Below are 23,347 nucleotides of genomic sequence, written 5' to 3'. Positions count from 1 at the left end.
GCTCTTTAGCTCAAAAATGTTGAACCAGGATGTCTAGTTCCATACTTATGGAGACTGTACACCCTAGGGAACTGGCTTCTCCATTCCCTTGTCAATCCAGCAGTACAGGCAAATGTCCTGGAGGCATCTTTTGGAATGCAGGAGAGTGCTAGGCTCCAAGATGGAAGGCTGTACTTTAAGCTTTCCATTCTTTGAGGAAGCTTCAAAGGGTTGAAATGGCTCTGGGAGCACTCAGACCAATTTACTTGTTAGGAGCTGTCCATAGTGCTGCAACCACTGGCTGGTCTATCAATGAGATCCCAATATCAATGGGAACGAGAACATGGGTCAAGGAAAACTATGTCCATTTGCTCCCTTTTGTAATGGGAACGATGGACGTGATTCGAATACTACTTGGGAATTCGCTCTGAGTCTGACTTGCAGCAGGATTCATCGCTTTATAGCCCAGTGAGAATGGGCCTGAGACTCTAACAAGTAAATTTACTTGTTAGGAGCTGTCTATAGTGCTGCAACCACTGGTTCGTCTTCCCTATTACGTCCTCTGGGCTTTTTGTCAAGGCAGAACAGGACACACTGGAAGTGTGGAAACGGAACCATACAGATAAGGAGGAACCGAAGTGTCAACTGCAGAAGTGCTATCTTCTTCTTCTTCTTCTTCTGATTTTCCGCCTTTCTCCCAATATAGGGACTCAAGGGGGTGCACAGAAAATTTAAAACAATACATTTTATATTTATACAATATAAATATAAAATTTAAAAAAACAGTTAAACAATGATAAAAGTTAAAACAATTATGCATTAACATTTAAAATGTATTAAAAACTCTAAACAAACTTAAAATCTGAATTACACAGCATTTACAGCATTTAAAGCCCAACCCATATCAGTTTGAAAAAGCTTGATGGCAGAAGAATGTTTTTATTTGCTGCCAAAAGGAGAGCAGGGACAGGGCTATCCTGGCCTGTCTATGGAGGGCAGTCCCAAAGGCTGGAAGCAGCCACCAAGAAGGCCCTCTCTCTCGTTCACACCAAATGCACCTGACAGGGTGGTGGGACAGAGAGAAGGGCCTTTCCGGATGATTTCAACACTCTAATACACTCATAAAGGAAGATACAGTCCTTCAAATAGTCTGCACCCAGCCGCACAGGGATTTATAGGTCAAAATCAGCATTATGAATTGTACCTGGAAACAGACTGGCAGCCAATGGAGCTGTTGCAATATGGAAGCCATATGTCCCCCGTAGCCAGCTCCAGTTAACAAACTGGCTGCAGCTCTTTGGGCCAACTGAAGTTTCTGAATACTTTCAAAGGCAGCCCCACATAGAGCACATGACAGTAATCCAAATGGATGTAACCAAGGCATGTACCACTGTGGCCAGATCTGTCTTCTCCAGGAATGGGCACATCTTTAACTGCAAAAGTACTTCTGGTCACTACTGAAACCAGGGTCTCCAGGCTCAGAGCTGAATCCTGAAGTACCTTCAAACTATGAACATGAGTTTTCAGGGGGACTGTAACTCCATCTAACACAAGCTGAATCCCTAGTCCTGGATCTGTTTTTTGACTGACCAGAAGCACCTCTGTCTTATCTGGATTTCGCTTCAGTCTATTTGCCCTGATCCAGTCAACCACAGCTGTCAGACTCTGGTTTAGAACAGAAACTGCTTCCCTGGAATTAGATGGAAAGGACTGATAGAGCTGGACAAATTCTGGACAACCTCTCCCAGTGTTTTCATATACTGTAGATGTTAAAAAGCATAGGGGACAAAACTGTACCCTGAGAAACTCCAGAGGCCAATGGCCACAGAGTTGAACAGGGATCTCCCAGCACCACCTTCTGAGGGTGTCTCTCCAAGACAGAATGGAGCCACTGTAGAACAATGCATCCAAGCCCCACCCCACAGAGACAACACTGAAGGATACTATGGTCAATGATATCAAAAGTCACTGAGAGTTCCAGTACACCCAACAAGAACACACTTCCCTGTCCAGTTCCCTGTGTAAGTCATCCACCAAGGTGACAAAAGCATCTAGATAATCCAGGAACCCCTGGAGCTGAGACACCATCACATACTCTAGCACATTGCCCCAAAACCGAAGACTTGCGACTGGCCTGTAGTTATCAAGTACAGCAGGATCCAGGGAAAGTTTTTCAGAACAGGTTTGACCACAGCCTCCTTCAGGCATGTTGGGACCTTGTCTTGTTGTAAAGGGCTTGTAAATCCTGAGCTTTGATTAAGACATTGGCATCACTAGGGTTGACATCACCCGGTGTGGTAACTCATGGTGTCACACACACCCTTGACTTCCTCCCATACCATATCATATAGAATCCCAAGTAATGTTTTTTGTACTAATGTTACTCATAAATCATAATTTCTTTATATCACTGAATATAATGGTAATAGTTGTGACATAAACAACTAGCAAAATTATAATTATACATTTAAATGTATATGTATATATACACAGTTTCATGTGGTTAAAGTGAAAACTTAGTAACATGTGGCTGCAGCTCTTTGTGCCAAATGAAGTTCCAGAGGACTTTCAAAGGCAGTCTCAAGTAGAATGATTAAAAAGAAGAATTTTTAATTTAAAAAAAATAGATTTTGATTTTTTAAATTAAATTTTATTTTTTAAAAAATTGGGGCCTCTCTTTTTTCCTTCCACTGAGTCTCATCCCACTCACACTATTTCTTCAGCATTTTAATGGTACACAGTTGAATGCCACAGCCCATTTCTGCCAAAGCACAGATGTCTGAGGAGCAGTGGTGTCACCTGGTGCAGTCCACATACTCCGCACTCCCCTATTGACACCACTGGATTAAGATATGGCCAGGCTTCAGAAGCCAGGTCCTGCTTCTCCCACCAAAATCAGTGACCATATCTTCCTCCTAAAGCCTCTGAAAACCCTGTTCCAGAGGGATGCATGATGGATGTGGATTTACTGATTCTTTTGGAAGCTAGATAATCCTATTTAAGGCTGGACTATATGACCCTTGGAGTACCTTTAAATTCCATAGTTCTATGTGTGGCTAGTGTCACATAGGTGCTCCTAATCATGAAGCCTTTGTGCAAAAACAACAAAAAACTGCCTTAACCGTAGACTGAAATGATCATATTCCTTAGGGATTAGGCAGGGAGAGGTCTCGCCTGTTCTTTAGAGAGCTGATGTCCTTTGACATTCAAGGGGGACTGGCTTCTCCAATCATTACCTTTCAAAGCCAAATAAACTAAAATAAAACAATTCTGTATTATCTGCAGGGATTCAAAAATATATGTTTTAAGCATCTGTATATCTAAGTTGTAAAACTCAGCATGTGGAACTATAAAACTTGTATTGCCTTTCCATTTACCTGTATTATTTTCAGTGGATAAAAACAAGGTAATAACTCAAGACAGCTATTGTCAGTAAGGTGCATTTTCGGAAGTATATTGCTGCTAATATAACTTTGTCCATATACTCTGACACTCAAAATACTTCAGCTTTTGGCAAGAGCTCTCTTAGTGAGTGTTAATCTGCAGGAATGCAGAAGCATAAAAGGTAGTTATTATATTGCTATTTGTTATGCTAATTTGTTTAATGGTTTTTGAGAACTTGCAAACTTTACTTTTCAGAATGCACATAAATCAGCCATGAAATATATTCTGAAACCAAGCTCTCCACAAGAATAAATCCTTGTAGCATGTTTTGCCAAATTAAAACAAACTTCCAAATTTCTCCCAATATAGCTAAATTTAGGATGTATTTATTAGATAAGTTCATTTATAGCCCACACTAGGAGGCTCAATTTATAAGTCTTTTGTTTTCTGAATAATCCCTCCACAAAACTTCAGTCCATGCATTTTCAGCACCCTACAATCATTGCACAGTCGTGTGAACCTACATCTATCCTCCAGACAGAATATTTCACACTTTGTAGCATTTCTGCTTTTTTTTTTTAATACCAAGCAACAATTAAGACAGCTAAATGGATAAGTCAAAATACTGCTTCAGTGGATACAAGATGAAACTTGCCATGCACTGAAGCATTAGAACTCTTGCTTCCAAGTGCATACAGTTCAAAAAGCATCAGTAAATGTGTACTGAAGCAATTGCACAATGACTTTGGCATTTAGTCATCTATACAATCCATATCGCAGAACAACTATTTGGTTAATGTCAATCAGCTACACAGTATATAACACAGGCCATATGATGCAGCACAGAGAAGAAGCCATTTTTGAGTGAAGAATTAAAAATGAGTGATATGTGATGGATGTAGTTAAACATCTTAAAGTACTAGATAAGACACTGAATGTGGAGGCACCAGAGGTTTCATCTAGTGTTCCACATCAGATATCAAGCAAATAGAGATCTTTGGTTAACAAAAAGGGCCATGTTGCCTTTTTTGTGATATATGTCTTTAAAAATTAACTGTGCCCTTAAAATGTAATCAGTGTTTTTATTTGTTTTTGTTTTTATTTAACCTTTTTATGTTACTCTTCATCAAAACTGATGGCAGCAACTTATGGATTTTTATAAGGTGCTTAGAAATGTGTCTCATTTAGCTGTTGTTTTAAATTCCCTGTTGGATACATCCAGGGGCAAGTTCTTCATTGCTACAGCATAATCACTATTTTGCACATACTTTCACCACATGACTGCCCAATCATAGAAGTGCCACATGAAGAACTTATCACATCTAGGGACTAATGGGACATCAGCATGTTTGGGGACTTATTGATGGGTTTTCCCATCATTGAGAAGATGCACGGTATCCACATTTGGATGGTAAGGCAGTAATGAGATGGAGATGATGGTGTGCAGTAAGTAAGCTAAAGGTGCTATTTTTGAACTTTTAAAGTGGTTTAAAAGTTGGATGTGATAGTTTGTTTTCCTTTGTTGTTGTGTGCCTTCAAGTCATTTCTGACTTATAACCACCTAAGTTGAATCTATCACAGGGTTTTCTTGGAAATATTGTTTTGCCACACCACCATTATCACTATCCAGTTTGCATATCTCAACAAACCATAGTTAACTAAAATCAGGAGCAAGCACTTCTGGTAGGTGGAGAACACAGATCCTCAGGAAAAAACAGGACAGAGGATATGAAGTATAGTTTAAATTAGGGATATAAAGAATACTCTCATTTTGTTTCCATCTTGAATAGGAAATGGTGTCTCATCACACTATGACACCCCATCAAAAAATGGTCGACTGGTTTGAGGGGAAAAATCCTGTGTAATGTTTCTTTCTCAAAACAACCAAAAAAAGTCAGCACCCACCTAAATTCAGAAATATCAGATAAAACAAAGCAATAGCAATACACTAACAAAACTTTTTGTGCACTCATACAATTATATTACAAATTACTATTCAAAATTCTGAACAGCAATTTGAATTTGAAGTTTGAATAGTAATTTGATATAGTCTACATTTTTTAATTTCTTATACTGTATTATCTCATAATATCAAAAATGTTGGACTTCTGTAATATATATCCAGGTGTGTAATATAGTTTGATGAGTACATAAAAAGTTTTGTTATTGTTATTCCATTGCTCTGTTTGTGATAGCAAAATATTCTGGTTTTGAGCAAAAACAGTTTTCTGCAAAAATGGAAATTTTCTGAAGTCCTGACATGCAAAAACCAAACCAAACCAAAACAAAACCCAAATCCCTTAACAAACATGCAAAACCTCTTGTAATCATACTGAGCAAGGGGAAAGCTTTTAAAATTCTTTGCATTATTGCATGGAATAATGAAGTAAATGAAGATTTACCTTCCTAGTCTACAGTTATCAGAAGTGCAGACTAATAAACAAATAAACTTTATCACTTAGCCAAAAGCTATCATATTTAGCACAGTAAAATAACAGACTGGCCGACACTATTTTAATGAACAAAAACAACAGAACAACAAAAAAAGGCTATTTATATGTATTTATTCCTCCCACCCAACCACTATTTAAAGAAAACTGCAAAGTTTCAGTTAAAAATATCTGTGACCTTTGAGCACTGCCAGCCCCAGAAGGCTATGGACACTAATTCTAAGAGAAAGGTCATTCTGCTATGGTCAGCAGAAAGAAAAATGCCGATGCCTGGAATGGCAGAGAGGCCCCTGCAGCAGTAGAGAAAGAGATCATTTATTTGTCCGCCAAAGTGGAACAGAGCACACAGAACACTGTTATGTTACCAGAAGCGCCTCAATTCATACACTGAAGACACACGTGTATCTGCATACTGTTCTAAGAGGAAGAAAAATAATAACATTCCTGTTATATATGTCTTTGACTACAATAGATTTGAAGGAAGTTGCTTTTTGTACATCAGCTCTCACAATCCTTCTACATGAGGTAGGGATTTGTAGTCCAGAAAGTTGTTTTATCAACTGTACTTGTGGAACTATCTGAGGAGTCCTACTGCTACCAGGACTAAAACATAAACTTCATTTCCACCTGAAGATGGAAATCATGCAGGGGGCAATGAGTACTTCAAGAGGACATCAGAGGAAGATTATTTCCAGATGCTAAAATAATCTGGAATTTTAGAATATAAATTACAGAATATGAACCATGCAGAATTTAAGTTTAGTCTGTGGAATCAGTCTGAAATCTGCAAAGTTGTCTCAGGGCTGCTCCTCCAAAGGTTGCTCTTTGATTTTAGCATAAATGACTACTGCCATGGATACCTAAGTACAGTACTTAGAGCAGGGACCATATCGCATTGGGTTAAAAGAGCAGTTTACCTTTCCCAAATTCAGTGCTAATTCGGGAGGCAGCTGGTTCCTATCACACATAAATTGCTGCCAAATCGCCGCCCAGATCCATCCTAGATGCAGCCAGGGTCATCTAAGCCACTTCGGCAGCCATTTTTAGAAGTCTTTTTCAACACGGACGCTTCTGACTTCTAGAAATGGCTGCAGAAGCAGCTTAGATGATGCTAGTTGCATCTGGGAAGGACCTGAGAGGCGATCTGGCAGTGATTTATGTGTGACAAGAACCAGCTGCCTCCCGAGTTAGCACTGAATTCGGGAAAGGTAAGCCGCTCTCTTAACCCCATGAGATAGCATCCCAGGAGTCTCTGAGTTATGGTGACATAAAGAATATGAGTTGGTCCCTGCAACAAAATGTTGCAGTGTAGAGTATTTGCAGTATCCAGGCAGTGTGTTCCATTCTCCCACTTTAGCTAATTTTCTGCTCCTTCCCCAACAACTTTCAGTCTGCAGTGAAACATTTTGGGATTGAGTCAAAGGCTTTCCTGGCCGGCATCCATAGTTTTTTATGGGGTTTTCGGGCTATGTGGCCATGTTCTAGAAGAGTTTCTTCCTGACGTTTCCCCAGCATTTGGCTGGCATCTTCAGAGAAAGATGCCAGCCACAGATGCTGGTGAAACACCAGGAAGAAAATCTTCTAGAACATGGCCACATAGCCTGAAAAACCCACAAAAAACTAAGGATCATTTCTTGGTTTTTTAGGATTCAAAATTTTGGCAAGTATATTTCCTTGCCACTCCCATCAGTCTCCTATATTAATAACACAATCCCTTTTCTGGGCTGCTAAATCATTTGCACTTATCTGGAAGGCTGTGATAAACAACATCCTTTCATTGACAAGCTTTCTGCTTTCTTTTTATTAATAAGGACTGATTAAAATAAACACTACCCATTAAATAATACTAAATCAATGTCATTTTACACAGAACATCTTGCAAGCAAACTTGACAATCACATTAACCACAAATGAATTCATTATGGTCAATTCATAATGATTACACACTGAATATCAAATACAGTGGTACCCCGGGATACGAAAGCACCGCGTTACGAAATTTCCGGGATACGAAAAAAATCAATAGGAAAAAACTGTTCCGGGATACGAAGGTTTTTTCGGGTTACGAAAAAATTTTTGGTGCTTTTCGGCGCTTTTTCGCACGAAATCGCGGCTTTTTAGCGCTAGCGGCTATGGCTTTTTCGGGTTGCGAAATCTTTCGGGTTACGAACGCCGCGGCGGAACGAATTATTTTCGTAACCCGGGGTACCACTGTACATATTAAATGATTAGTTTTACTTGTTACATGGAACAGGACTTGACAAGAAAACTATTTAGCTATGTTCTTCACTGCACTACTCCAAGACGTATCAATGCATTCTTTATCCATTTAAATTTAAAAGTATTTTTGGAGTAAGTGGTTACTATTATAAAAAAAAACTTTGCAGGACAGCTTTCTGTGAAGTAATAATGCATATCTATCCCTCCAGGGATGTTTATTTTCATAAACCATGAGGTGATGATATATAAGACAAAGAGTATTTATGGAAATGTACTTATTTAATTTATAATCTGTCTCTCTCCCAACAAGGGACCCAACTTGGTTTATGACAAAGTTAAAAAGAGACTGAACTATAATCTAATGATAAAATTGCTAAAACACAATTAAGCCTGCTATCATATTAAAACACCAATATTTTAACAAGTCTAAAACCAGAAAATGTAATGAAACACCAGGCACTTTTTATCATATGTGGTGGCTAATACATAATATTATTTCTGAAATTCTTAAAATTAAGATTGCAATGTATCCGGGAATGTACCTACTCAATATGTTATAGAGTTTAGACGGTAAAATAGATAAAAAAATGAAGAAACTTTTGTTATATGTGATAACTACTGTGTGTATTGTACATCCCAGGAAATGGAAAAATCAAGATATCCCCATTGTTGAAGAGTGGTTATACATATGACATGTTGAGTTTGGACAAATTAACGATATTGCGTAAAGATGGTAACTTGCCAAATTTAGAAGAATGGTGTGATGTAATAAAGCTATGGAAACAAAGATGGGGAGATTTTGCATTAAGAAATTAAGTAAGTTAAAGAATATAAAATAGATTAAAATAGGCGTATTATAGAGCATGTTTGTTGAATAATAGGTATTTATCACAGAATGGAATGTGTTAAAAAGGTATAGAGTATAATAGATATTAAGATCAAAGAAGGAAATCAGGGCTACATTATACCTGACAGTTGGGAAGCTTTGTATATATTAAGTGTGATGTTTTAGATTAGAAATTTGTTGTTAATGGGTATTTTTTTGTCTTTAATTTATAAGGTGGGTGATATTTGTAAGTCTGTATTATGTTTTTTTGTGTATCCTATTTCTGTTTAAAAATAAAGAGTAAAAAAAAGGATAAAACCATTTAAAAATTAAACTATAAGGCTAAAAATACAGTACCCCCTCCCCCATGAGCCTTAAATTGTTAGGTTTTTAAAATTATTATGAAGATGGTTCGGTTAGGGATATGAAAAAGGCAATCTCCACGTCATGAATTCTACCCATATTTTCATCCTGAACTTTACATTTGAAGTCAATATGTGTTTTCTCTAAACACTTTTCTAATATACTATTTTTAATTTTAATTGTTGCTATTAACTAAATCATGTTCACAGATATTTTCTACTGAATGTATTTCAACTGTTTGCATTTCTACATGCTTTCCCCCCCTTTTATTCCAAAACAGAAGGAGGAACTGGCAAAAACCACCTCTCAGTATTCCTTACCTAAGAAAACCCCATAAAATTCATGGGGGTCACCAGTGATCAAGATAGCTTGAAAGCACAGACAATCTATGCACACACCCACAGAGTACTATGAATCTATGCATCAGTATCATGCATGGTTCTGCTCTTTGGGAGTGAGAAACCACCTATTGCTGCTCCGGGAAAATTATGCTACCCAAATGATCACTTGATCATTTGTGCTACTTCCTGGGGACACTGGGCAAATCTCTTCAAAGACATTGTAGGTTTTGGGCAGGAAAGTGTCGCTTGCCATTGGCTTGGGAAAATACTGCTGCATGACTCTATGAAGAGCAATAAGAGGGCACTATAGAACCCTATTAATAAATACATGAATTATCAGTTTGTCTATAGAAGCTATATTTGGTACATCCTAAATCAAACAGAATGTGGTTTTATATTAACCATTACTCATAAGAACATGCCTCTACTCTGTGTAATAAATATATAAAGTTCTATTCATCTGTGAGATTCATTTGATCTCAACAAACCAATATTTATTAGAACAGGTATAGAGTTATTGCTTTTTGATATATTTTATAGTCTTTTTATATTGTTGTAGGAAAAAGTGAATCCCATTTTTTGGGAAGAACGGTGGAATATAAGTGTAATAAATAAATAAATACTTTGGTAAAGAAATAAGACTGCAAGCATGGATATTTTATGAAGTCCTTTCTTCAACTTCAACTTTTCTAACTCCAGAGTTACAACTCAGAGGTTTTAATGTGCATGGTAGCACCTCTCATCTAGCAGCAAACTATTCTCTTGGGGCCACTTGCAGAAAAACAAGACATTGAGCCCATAATTAAAGTAATCTCTTTCCAGACAGATGCTTCAGTTGGCTGTGTTATCACACACTACAAATGGCATCTAGAGGCTCATAAAATGTGCCGCAAATGGCTTTGGCAAATAGCAACTGTAATTTTTCATCTAATTTTGATCCACAGACATGTAAGTGGTATATTACCAGGTTTGGGGGGATGCCAAAATAACTATAGTGGTTGGTGGGCAAAGCATGGCAATGACCAAAATGAAAGAGCACTTCAAATTTTATTCTTGGTCCAATACCAAACAAACCCACATACCTTTATAAATCATCTCTCTTTGGGGGATATACACTCAACATTGTACAGCTTGCACCTCTCATTATTGCTCTCAGCTTTGGAAAAATGGAAGGGGATTAAAAACTCCTTTATACTTGCTCAGAAAAACAGCCTCAAAGATTTTTCCATCCCAGCCTTTCCTTTCTTCTGCCTATTCTAAGCTGCTACTGCTGCTACTCCACAACCATTTCTTCTACTACACCTCCCTATTGATAAATAGGTTTGGCATACAGCAAAACTTTGCTCACAGGTAGGCTTTTATTTCTGTCCAGGCAATCTTTGTTGCTTCAGGTTGTGGCAGTTCATCAGTCCCTTGTGCCTGTAGCCCCAGGCTTCTTCCCTCCTAAATCACCTTTTAGAAAGCTACAGGCACCCCTGTTTCATCCTCTATCCAACTCATTCTCTATCTTCTCTCTTTGGCAGAGACAGCAGTGTCCAGTGATTTTGAGGCAGTGGAAGTATTCCCATCTTATCCCATTCTACAATTATGAAGTAAGCATAATTATACAATGGGTCCTTGGTATCCACTAGGGTTTTCTTCCAGGATCCCCATGGACACCAAAAAATCTGTGGATGCTTAAATTCCATTAAATATAATCACACAATAAAATCGCTGTCCCTTACATAATATGACAAAATCAAGGTTTTTTGAGATATCTAGATATATATTGAATATTTTAAGCTGTGGATGGTTGTAACTTGGGGGCTTATCGCATAGCTTTTAAAATTGACTTATCACTCCTGAATTGAATTCTAATTCAGGTTGCATCCAGATCCTATTGAATGGATTTTTGCCACTGATTCCACCAGGGGGGATGCAACCCATGTAACTTCTGGATAGAATCCGAGTTCAGCCAGCCGACTTGCAAAGCCGGGAAGCTGCTAGCTTTGCAAACTGGCCAGCTGAACTTAGACTCTGTCCAGAAGTTACACTGGCTGCACCAGCGGCAGTGGCAAAACTCCATGTGATAGGATACAGATGCAGCTTGAATTAGAATTCAATTCGGGAGCATTAAGTCAATTTTAAAAGCTGTGTGATAAGCTCCTTACTATGGTAATTCTGTCTTAATGTTTTTAACATTAAAATTACTGTTCAACTTAAACTGCTAAAAGTTTCATCTCTTTGCAAAAGCCAGGCAGCCAACCATCTATTTGGTGTTCCATGGAAATACGTATTTACTATGTGGTATCTTCTGTATATTGTTAGGCACACAGGGGGCATTGTTCTTTGGAATGTTTAAATGAGGTTCGTTTAAGTCACTTGTTTAAAACATTCCATAATCCTTTCTATAAACATTAAAGATGATAAGACTAGAGTGAAATTTAGAAAGCATATTTTTTAATAAATAATAAATAAATAAAATTTTTATTTTTATCCCGCCCTTCCAGGGATCAGGGCGGCTAACAACAAGATTAAAATACATACAATACAGAAAAGTTAAAAACAATAACACAATAACAAATAAAAAGCCCCTATAGCCCAACCTCATGGCCACGGAAGAGGAGGGAGGCCCACAGGATATTTATTCGGGGAATGCCTGCTGGAATAGGAAGGTTTTGAGATCCTTCCTAAATTGGGCCAGGGTGGTAGATGAGCGGAGCTCAGTGGGCAGCTTATTCCAAAGGGCTGGGGCAGCTATGGAAAAGGTCCTCCGCGAGGTGGAAACCAATCTAGCCCCAGGCACCTTCAGTAATTGCTGCCCAGACGTTCTGAGGGTGCGAGGCGGAATGTACGGGGAGAGACGGTCCGTTAGGTATCCTGGGCCCAAGCCATTTAGGGCTTTATAGGTAATAACCAACGCCTTATATTGAGCTCGGAAGCGAATGGTTTTGGGTTAAGGCCTTAGGCTAGCTCTAGACAAAATTTGACCTCCAATTTGTCAGTTATTGAAATAAGAGAGTGACCATATCTTATTTCTTTCAGGAAGGGAAATAATAAAGTTCAATATAAAACTATTTTATTTATCCTAAGATGAAGGATGTTTTTAAAGCAAAAATACAATTGTTTGCATTTTTGTGAATTAAGAGAAAAACATTCAAGCAGAAAAATCTAAGTGGACACCTAATTACTAAGATTGTGAACATTGTTTGAAACAGTCAGGCTCAGTGAGTAGAAATTCAGAGGGAAAAAGTTTATTCCAAGCTGAACAAACTGAGAAGAGTGTCAGTTACATTTCTTGTGTGAGGTACCATTTCACCCAAAACTGGCCCAGGCAGCTCATAGTCTGGGCCTTCATCATTTTCTTAATTCATATGCCCAGCATTACTCCTGCAAATAATGTTTATCTGTTTGAGTCCTGTTGCTTCTTCATTTGGCTCTTATTTTTGCTGTAAGATACAGCTGCCAAAATGAATCACACTGCTATTTGTGAACTGGTTTAGCACAGGCAACCAGCAACCACATGGAGACTCAGAACTAACAAACCAAAAAAGCACTCAAACATAAATATTTTGTTACTTATGCTGACACAACCAGGTTCAATTACTGTCTACCTGATTTTGTCTGATTCCACTCTGGTTCAGGTACAGACCATGTGGTTTATTATTTATTTCATTTGTTTCCTGACAGTTTTTCCTACCTGATCTTCTCCCTGGCTCCAAACAAAGGAGATACTATTTCTGTAATTGTCAGCTACACATTAAGAAGCACTTTAACACATTTGCTGTACATCCTGAGACACACAGCCAGCATCCTTTGTACTCTGGATAATTTGGGAAATGAACAGTCTTCACTGAAAGACAGCAAAGGTTAGGTGCAGTGAAATCATGGCCTGAAATAAATGTAGGATAAATGAGTTTCAAAGCAGACACTCTAGTGGTGGCACATAAAAAACCAGTGAGCACAAAACTCTCTCTAGCAGGAGGTTGGGATAAAACAAAATTTGACATTAAAAATATATTCAGAGTCATATTTATGACAAAGACGTTTCCTCTAAAATAAATGTACTAGTACAAGCTAATTTAATTCTATTCTCTTTCTACATAACAATAAAAATAATCTCCTGCTACTATGCATGACAAATCTATTAGAGTTGTACAATGGAAACCCACTTTATCATGATGATTTTAATTCTGGTATCCTGTGATTTCTTTAAAAGAAAATCATGTTATTCTTTCTTATGCCTGGGCACATGAAGTAGCCACAGAAATAAGTCTTAAGTTTGAGTCCAAGTGGCTTTTTGGCAGAGCCTCACACATTGAAAAAAAATTTCAAACATTGCACATAAAGTCACTTTTTTGGCTGAAGTCAATGTCTGATTGTTGTCTGGAATGTTTCATTCTATAATTCTTGGGACGGGTCAGTGCAATGTGACACAGAGTATTAAGTGGCTTTTATTTTTCTTGTTACGGATGCTTAAATGCTTAAATTCACCACTGTCCTAGATGAACTAAAAATGTGCAATTTTTCTGTACTTATTCTTCAAATATTGCAAAAACTCTTTAAGATACCAGCTTTCCTGTTTCTGTACTGATCCTGTTTATTGCTACAAACAAGACTTCAGCATTGGAAGTTTAGATATTCAGAAGTATTCTGGTTGCAACTATTTCAACATGTAATAAAAATGATCCCAAAGAAGGCCACATTTATAATGACTCCTTATTCTGGAATTCTCATTTCCATGCTAGGCATTGGATGTTAGATTCACCTTGCATGCTACATACTGTTAATTAATATTAAGAATCTAGATTTTCTGGAATTCCACTCCAATATGAGTATCACCAAGAGATTAACAGCCATTTCTGTGCAGACTTCTAAGTCAAAGAAAAACAAAACTAGACAATGAATTTAACCACTGAAGTATTAAAGAATTCCAAGGTATCCTTTGCTACCTTATGTAGTGATGGCTCATTCCTTGTAGTTTTGCTATAGTTCTAGTACACTAGTACCAAGTCCCATTTAGTAAAAAAGTGTTCAGGTAGGTGTCTATGTGATAACACTAATATTTATTCTTTAATTTGTTGCATGTGTTTCAGTCAGTGGAAACACTGAGGGTGTTTGGGGGTATGGATTGCACTGGGTGACAGTACATTTCATTTCATGTTTAAACAAGTATGCTGTAAGTTCAGCTCACTATTTTTAACAAACCAGAAAGTCATTCAAGCTTATTGGTTTACCATGAAAATGTGGTTTGCTCAGACAGCATGTCACTTTCCCACTACAGTTTAAAGGATCTGAACAGACTGTGTCATCTTGCTGGATGTTTCTATAAATGTTTTAACGTCTCTATATTCATATTACAGATAGTCTGACCAGACACATCTTTTGTTATTCACCAGAAACAGTTCTAGACACAGACATTACATATCTGGAACAGAACATTTGAGATTTACTATAAGCTGAAATGTTCTAAAACAAGTAATGAAAACAGAGTTTCTATTATTAGGAAACTATAGTTACATGACCAAATGGGAAGACAGCAGAGTTTGAAAAAGATTTTTTAAGCTACAGCTCTCAGAATCCTCAAGCCAGCATGGCCAGTGGGGGATTCTGGAAATTAACCTTTCCAACCTCAGGAAAACAACACTAATTCCTTTCTTCTGAAATCCAAATAGCATCCATCGTAACTCTAGTGCCTGTCAATACTTCTTTGGGAGACAGGGTTCTAGATTCAGGGATAAATTTGGGAAGAAAAAAGGCTGGAATTTTAATGTAGATGACTGTCACAATTAAACAGAATAATCAAAAATATATCATGATATTGAAATTGGATATAAGGAAGCCTATATAGAATTTTTTTTCTTTTCGCTTTTTCTTTTGTTTAAACTGAAAACCTAAAAGTCGGTGAGAACATTTATTTCAGTTTGTGTGTTCATTTAGAAAGGAGAAACGTTTTATTTATTTATTTATTTGTTTTTATTTTATTGAGATTATAATGAAACGAAAAGATGAGAAGATGATAAGGAAGTTTTGATAATAAGAAAGTTAATTGAATGTAAGATACTAGATTGGATTGACTGTAATAGAGAAAATGGTGTATATAAATGATAGAGATAGTCATTGTTTTGTTTTGTCAATGTCATGTTTTGTGTGGTGTTGTGTTGTAGATAGACATGTGTGTTTGTCATATTTGGACATTTGTACTGTCTTTTGAATGCAATAAAATAATGCTAAATCTTCATATGATAAAAAAAATTCCTTTCTTCTGAAATCCAAGTAGAATTCATTGTAACTATAGTACCTGACTCTATTTCTTTGGGAGACATGGTTCTAGATTCAGGGAACGTACTGAGGTAGAAAAGGGAATTGCTCTCACAGCCAGCCCCATATGTGTATACACTGGAAATATACCAGTGGGGCCTGCTCTAGCAATACTCTATGGATCAAGGTCTTAGGACTTAGGACCAGGCAGTAAAATGTAATTGAAGCAGGATAATTATGTATTTGGCTGGAGATTATCACATGACATTGGCCCTCTTTATTGTTTTCCTGGTGGCAAACCATTTGGAAAGCTTTTATGTTCATCAACACAAAAATTCTGTTAATGATTCCCTTTCCTAATACTGGTGTGTTTCACTTTATAGTGGGACAGTTCAATTCTGCTTTCATGCCAATCCTGGGTGGTGAGAGGATGGTAAGTGGGCGTGTTTTGGGTGCATTGCATGTGGCTTAGGTGCTGTAGCAATAAGGTGTGAAGGAGAAGGGAAGAGAAATCAAAACTTTGCTTGCTAATTGTGAGTAAAATTGTGGAACATTAATTTTTCTACTAAAGTTAATCCCTCTTCATTCCAAAGGGTTCTGGAACGTGGCATAGAGCACATGTCCAGTTCACACAGAGCTATTAAAGCATAGCCTTAACACAGTCATATTAAAACAGTGGGTTTCTGCTGAGGTTGCAAATTACAGGGAAGATCAGCAGTGGCAGATAAACTGTCTTAGAGGAACATTTTGTACCAATTGTTAATTTCCCATTGAAACCCACAATGACTTTCTGAACTAAGGGTCCAAAGATAATTCGAAAATCTGAATACTGTTGGAGACAGAATGCTGTCAGTTAATTTTAGAGATAAATACAATTCTCTTGGAATATTATTTATGTTTCTTGTTAGAGAAACAAGCAAACAAACAAATAACACAGGCAAATATAATCTATTTTTGAAGTTATGAGAAGGCTGGGTCTGACTATAGGCACATTGTTTGAGGATTTGCTTTAGTTAGGAAGGTTGCCTGGACCAGGAAAGTGCTAAAACCCACTGTCACATATGTCAGAAATACATGTGTGTCATGAATTTCTCAGGTAAATGACATACTTTTCATAGTATCTCTGAGTGGACCAATTTATAGTTCATAAAATGAACCAATTTATACTTCAAAGCAAGTAATTATGAACTCTGATCATGTCAGTCTATTTACAATTGATAGCTTTATAGATATGACACTAGATCATGGTTTAGTGTGACAAGGAGAAAGCCCAGAAAGTTAGTCCTTGCATGACTGTGAGCAGTGGTTTGGAAACTTTCTTTTCCAGTTAACATTAGCTGCACTTTATTCTCATGTAGGAAGTTAGGCAAACTACAGTTAAACTTAACCAATGTTTCCTGAAAGAAGCCAACATTGGTTATGCAACATAGCTTGTTTCAACACACTGTGATTAAGATTAACCACAGTTTGAAGTATAGAAACATGGTATAGTGTGTTTGATCTAGAATGGAAGTACAAGCTTTTGATATTATCCTTGAAGCCATACCACAGCAAATGATAGAAAGGAGTGCATAAGCCTAAGCCTACAGATCATTTCATTCCTACTGGAAGAACAAAACAACAAACAAACATTGTGACATATAATTGTGTAAATCTTTTCATTACATCTTCAATAGAGGTTATTAATTAGTTGCTTTAAACAATTTAATTGGAATTGACTTTATTAGGTAATTAATACTCAGAAATATTTCAAATAGGTAGTATTAATTTATTCATAACATTTATATTTCCTATTGGATATTTGCCATCAGAAATGGAAATTTCCTCTGTGGTGTAGTCTGTTTGCCACATTTTGGTTGTATTGGGGCTGTGGCAAACAGACTACATCACAGAGGAAATTTGTCATGAGTAAATGAGTAAAAAAACAGCCCATCTGTTTCAGCCCTTTGTGAGCCTAAGGCTGTTGTGAAAAATTAATTTGTGCAACAACTTGTGGTTTTCATGCAAAACATTGTTTGTTTGTTTTTAATTTCAAAAATATTGTGCATAACACAATGGAATTTGGGCAAAATATAGTTTCTATGCAAAATATTGATATATTTTTTGTACAACAATATTTTGCAAAATATTCTCAAACTGTGAAAACTGCCAAACAACTATGGAAAAACTCTATTAAACTCACTCAATGGGGAAAAAAAAACTTTTTGTTCTTGCATACCAGAATGTAACAAATTAAGATTTACATCTTCAGTTGCCCAGAAAGCTTGCGATCAGAAAAGGAAGCAAGTAGATGTGTTTCTTTTTCCAATGTATTATCACTGTTAAGGAAGTCAAAGTAATTTTTGTTGCCTAATAAACTGAGGTGTATTAGATGAGACTGCCCAATAGATCTGAAGAAAAAAATATCTACCATTGCACAGTTTTTTTCCATATCACACTAGGAGGTATGTGGTATATTAGCCTAAACTTACAGCTTTCACCAACTTCAACAAAGGTAATAGCATGTATCCTTTCATCCTCCTCCCCATCTAGCAGAGATTGCTTCTATCCTGACATTATGCCATTCTGTATTTCCTTGGTCCTTGATTCCCATCAGTTTAGGCAGGAAAATGGGAAGCATGTAGTGACATGATATGAGGGAACAATATTGTGTGAAATATTGTGGGTGGGTGGCAGCTGCACACTTCAGTAATTAGTTTTTCCCATTTTAGAGCATTCTTCCTTTTAATGCTTTTGTACCAGACATAAATAGAGCTGGTGTTTAGCTGGTATCTGTTCAATGTAAAATAAATGCTCAGCCTTCAAACATTATCAGAGGATTTAGGATTAACAGAATGGTCAAAGAAGCCCAGCACAGCTATGACCTGCAAATATTTCTCAAGCTCAAAGCACTTGAGTTAATGCTCCTTGGCTCAAACTGACTATCAAAAACATGGTTCTCAATTAATGAAGCATGTGGCCATATCTAGAGAAACTTTAACCTAAGAATAAACACCACCAATTTCAGATCTTGGCCATTTTTAATCATTTGCACATATGTTTTCTAATAGTTAAACAACAACAACAACAGTCAGTCCTCCTGATAAAATCCAGGGTAGCACTTTGGTATTGGAAGCTGTTATCTTCTTGAAGCTTTCAAGGGCAGTTGAGCAGCATCTGTTCAGTTCTTATATACCAGACTTACAAAATATCAGGAACTAATTAGCAAACCTGTGAACTGTTTCAGTTAAAAGGCTGGAAATGAATTAATATGAGGAGTGAGCTGTCTCTTCTTTCCAAAGACTAAGCTGAATCATACTCCTACCAATATCAGCCTCAGAAGGCTTATTTTCCTGCTTCAATTCTCAAATGCTAATCATCTCTAATTTGGACACTTTTTACACATTATGCCAACCTTAAATGTCTCCTATATGGCTGTTATTAATTAGGGATGATAACACAATTCCTTCAAAGTATCCTTAAATGTTGTGACATTTAGGGTGGAACTATTGTGAGCAATATACCAGTAGTTGCTCCTCATCAGAAAAAAAAGAAGAGTGGGCTAAATCTAGTTGTTAGTCCAAACTACAATAGTCCCATTGAACCAATGAGATTTACTGTATGTAAGGGTTGTTTTAACCAGTCCCACTTATGCCGAGTTTCCCCAAAGATAAAAGTTTCTATCTCTGTTGATATGTTGACCCTAGAAGAAGAGATTTATGTTGTATGCCAAGATTTGCAGTCTGGAAAGCATCAAAACAAATCTGTCAATTGATAAAACCTTTAGGAAGAGACACAGATAAAAAGAAAGAATGTAATATATGGGCAACAAAATGCTGGTGATTTGTGAAAAGAGTGGTAAACTCTCTTATGCCAAAAGATAATAATGCTAGGAAAGGTAAAAGGCAGCAGAAAGAGAGGAAGACCACATTCCAAATGACTGGATTCAATCATGGACATCAGAGACCTGACTCTGCACGAACTGTTCAGGGCAGTGGAGGACAGAGGGTCTTGGAGATGTCTCATGCACAGTCTCATCATGAGTTGGGGTCAACTCAAGGGCAGCTAACAACAACAAAAAACAATGGCTAAGGGTATGTGTATATAGTGGCTTGGTTCAAATCTCAGCTCAGCCATAAACACAAGAAGCCATTAACGTTTTGTAATAGAAGGATAATTACTTATGGGTGTAATGGTTTGAGTGAATACAAAGAGCAGGGTTCGAATCCTCACTCAGCCATGAAATCCCATTGGGTGACTTTGGGCAAGTCATATTCTCTTAGCCTCAGAGGAGGGCAAAGGCAAACCCCCTCCATCCACATATTGCCAAGAAAACCCCTGACAGATTCACCTTAGGCCCACCATAAATTGGAAACAACTTGAAGGAACACAACAGCAAAAATAAATGTTATCATGTAAACAGGAATTCAGCAGAGAACATCTATTACCATTATTGTGCATAAACCTTTGTACTGTACAAAGAAGTTGAGAGGAATGTTAAGCAGACACCTGTGCAAGTAGCACTGTGATATGCTCATATTCTTTTAAATAATTCTTAATAGTGCATGATATGGAATCAAAATCAAGCATTTCATGACCATCTACCAAATTATCCTGCTACGGTCATCTTGTGCCAGTCAGTAAAAAACTGTGAGAAAAGCCTTCCTAGGAAAAGATTTGAAGCTACACACACATAAACACAGACACATACATACAAAGGAAAACACTGCACAAGAGTGCTTTATATTGGCAGATATACCAAGAACATAATGCAGTACTGATAATAAGGAAACTTGCCAGTAAGACAATCATGTTAAGGCCTCATGGTGCTGGTTTATGGCCTGTTGACAACTGAGCTAATGGTAATGTCTGTCAGTTGTATCAGTTACACCAAGAATAAGCATGTGGTCATCAGTACTAAGAAAATACCGGTACAGTACTTGGTTTTCTGTTTTGATAAAGATTTTTCTGCTTTCAGATACAGGATATAGTTACAAAACAAATTCAAAACTCAATTCATATTCAGTTTTACGCTGTACCAAGAGTTTGTTGAGAAATTTCAAAATTTCAAAACAGCTTTGCATTTTGCACCGCCACAGTGTTAAATATCTTATATACATCAAGTGGTAACAATGCCAATTAAATCCATTTCATTTCCAAGCTGTAATGCATCAAAATGTGGAAAGGTCAAAGAGGGCATATGAATCCTTTTACTACAAGGTGTTATGACTAATGAAGTAAGATTGTGTGGCAATAGTTGTAGACTCATGAAGGGTAAGCAGATCAAAGTCTTCCAATATGAAAGAACATGCTTTAAAAACAATATATCATTGGTATCTAACACCACTAAAATGAAATATATAGACAAACACTAATGTAACAAATGCTGGTGAAAGTATGGGGAAGTGAGTACTGTACTTATTTCCATATGGGATGCCAAATACATCTGCTTGTTGCAAATGTGGATGGGTAATGCTGTTATTTCAGCATAATACTGGACTAGAAAGCCTTTGTTGAGAAGACCCGCAAAATGTAAACCATAATTCATGTATGTTGAGATATATGAATGTGGACTTCTCTGTACGTTATTTTTTACAATCTTGCTACAAAAAATAACTTTAATTCAGCTTTGTCAGTAACAATGCTGGAAACTTACATAAAATTCACACAGCCTGTTCCTGCAGGTGGGGCAATCCAAACAAAACTGAGATTTGTTGTTGGTAGATGGCTTACATGCGATGCAACCACGCTGCACATGAACTGATTTCCAAACTGGTGATCAGCCATTATTCCTGCACAGAAAACATTTAAAAAACACTATGAAACATATATTCATTTAAATGTAAAAGATTCATTGCATTGCTTCAGAAATATGTGTAAGAAATTTATAATACATTCAGTTGTATGGCTATTATATATGCAATATCCTAATCGTTCTAGCTATTTCAGACATGAATATTAATGTGAAAGGAACCAAATCATTTTGATTGAAATTCCATCACTATGTTTTCTTATACTGTATGTAATATTTAAAACTTTTTTTCCCAGCATGGGATGAACTGGTATGGTTTTACTTGTAGTCAGGATGGTACATTCACACATTTACAACATCATTAGATATAACAATTATCAAATAAGGAACCTGCAGCCCCTTGATGACTTCCAGTGTAATACATAAAGTGCCTTAACTGAAAAATAATTCATCTACAGTCAGCTCTCCTCTTCTGCAGGCTTGCCATCCATAGTTTGGAGCATCCACAGATGGCCCCACCCAGTTCTTCCCAAAGGTGGCGCAGCCACCTCAATGCAGTCATGCGCACACTGTGCCACCATTGGGTATTTGAGGTCCTGTGGACTTTGATATCTGCAGGGGAGGCATCCACAACGTAATGCCAACTAATATGAAGAGCTGACTGTACGTTCATCCATTCACATACTGTATTCATCCATTTGACTGGTATCAACTGAGGGAAATTAATATGCATTAGGGACTTACATTTGCAACTATTGCATCCTTGTGCAAAAGGACAAATAATTTCTGCAGTTTTCTTGCAGTTGAAAGAAAAAAATAAATATTTCCAATGTAGTTTTCAAATATCCCAAAGAAAATAAACTCATTTAAGATGTGATGCTGGAGAAGAGTGCTGAGGACACAGTGGACGGCCAAAAAGACAAACAAATGGGTCCTTGGACAGATCAAGCCTGAACTCTCCTTGGACGCCAAGATGATTAATCTCAGGCTGTATAATATAGAGCGTAATGTGTAATATAGAGCATATGTACTAGTGACGTTTTCCCAATTCCCTAGTGTTGAATTTGATTTAAGCTGCTATGCCCACTTTTGCTTCACATTTATTTATTTCAAAGATGTGTATATCCATCATTTCAACCAGTGGCCCCCAAGCCATTTTACAACCAAATTCAAGTACAGTATCTGAAATATCTTCAGCAAATACAGTGGGGGACCAGACCCAGACTCTCCAGATTCATAGGATCATAGAGATGGTTAGAAAGGATCGGAAGGATATCTAATTGAGCCTCCAAAACAATAGCCAACTATCCAGCAGCCTATTATGCCTCAATCGACACAATGCATTTTGAACAATGATGTGGTCTTAAGCACAGAACAGGTCCAATGTAGAAATTCACCCAACCACTCCAAAAGCCTGACAATTTTCAGGAGCTCTATGTGTACCTATCTGGACATTTTGAAAATATCCATACAAAGTAAATAATAAGAAGAATAAGAATAAGAAGCCAGACCAGGATAGGGATACTGGGGGAGAAACATGGAGGGAGGGGGGGAAAGAGGTGTTGAGCTCACAGAGTGAATGACAGGCAGGAAAGAAACCCATACACACCACAGTTAATCACACCTCAAGCAGGAAAAAAAAGATTGGACATATGTATAGGATAAAGGAGTGAGAACAACTATTACAATGTATAAAATACAATTGGTCCACCACATCTTTGGATCCATAGCTCAATTTTTTTAAATCCAAAATGCAAACCTTGATTTCACCATTTTACTACATCATTGCATATAATGAGAATTGAGCAATCCA

At 37.2% G+C, this 23,347-nt stretch overlaps 1 protein-coding gene across 1 annotated transcript in view; it reads right to left on the bottom strand.

Annotated features, from left to right (window-relative positions):
- The window catches only part of RELN (reelin), a 250,778-nt gene that overhangs the window by 222,712 nt on the left and 4,719 nt on the right, over positions 1-23,347 (bottom strand). Inside the window, 1 exon segment of the mRNA XM_042467668.1 lies at positions 21,439-21,574. Within this exon segment, the coding sequence (XP_042323602.1) occupies positions 21,439-21,569 (131 nt within the window). The 5' untranslated portion in view covers positions 21,570-21,574.

This window comes from Sceloporus undulatus, chromosome 5 (genome assembly GCF_019175285.1).
Source record: "Sceloporus undulatus isolate JIND9_A2432 ecotype Alabama chromosome 5, SceUnd_v1.1, whole genome shotgun sequence".
NCBI classification, from domain to species: Eukaryota; Metazoa; Chordata; class Lepidosauria; order Squamata; family Phrynosomatidae; genus Sceloporus; species Sceloporus undulatus.
This window is presented reverse-complemented; position numbering and strand designations above follow the sequence as displayed.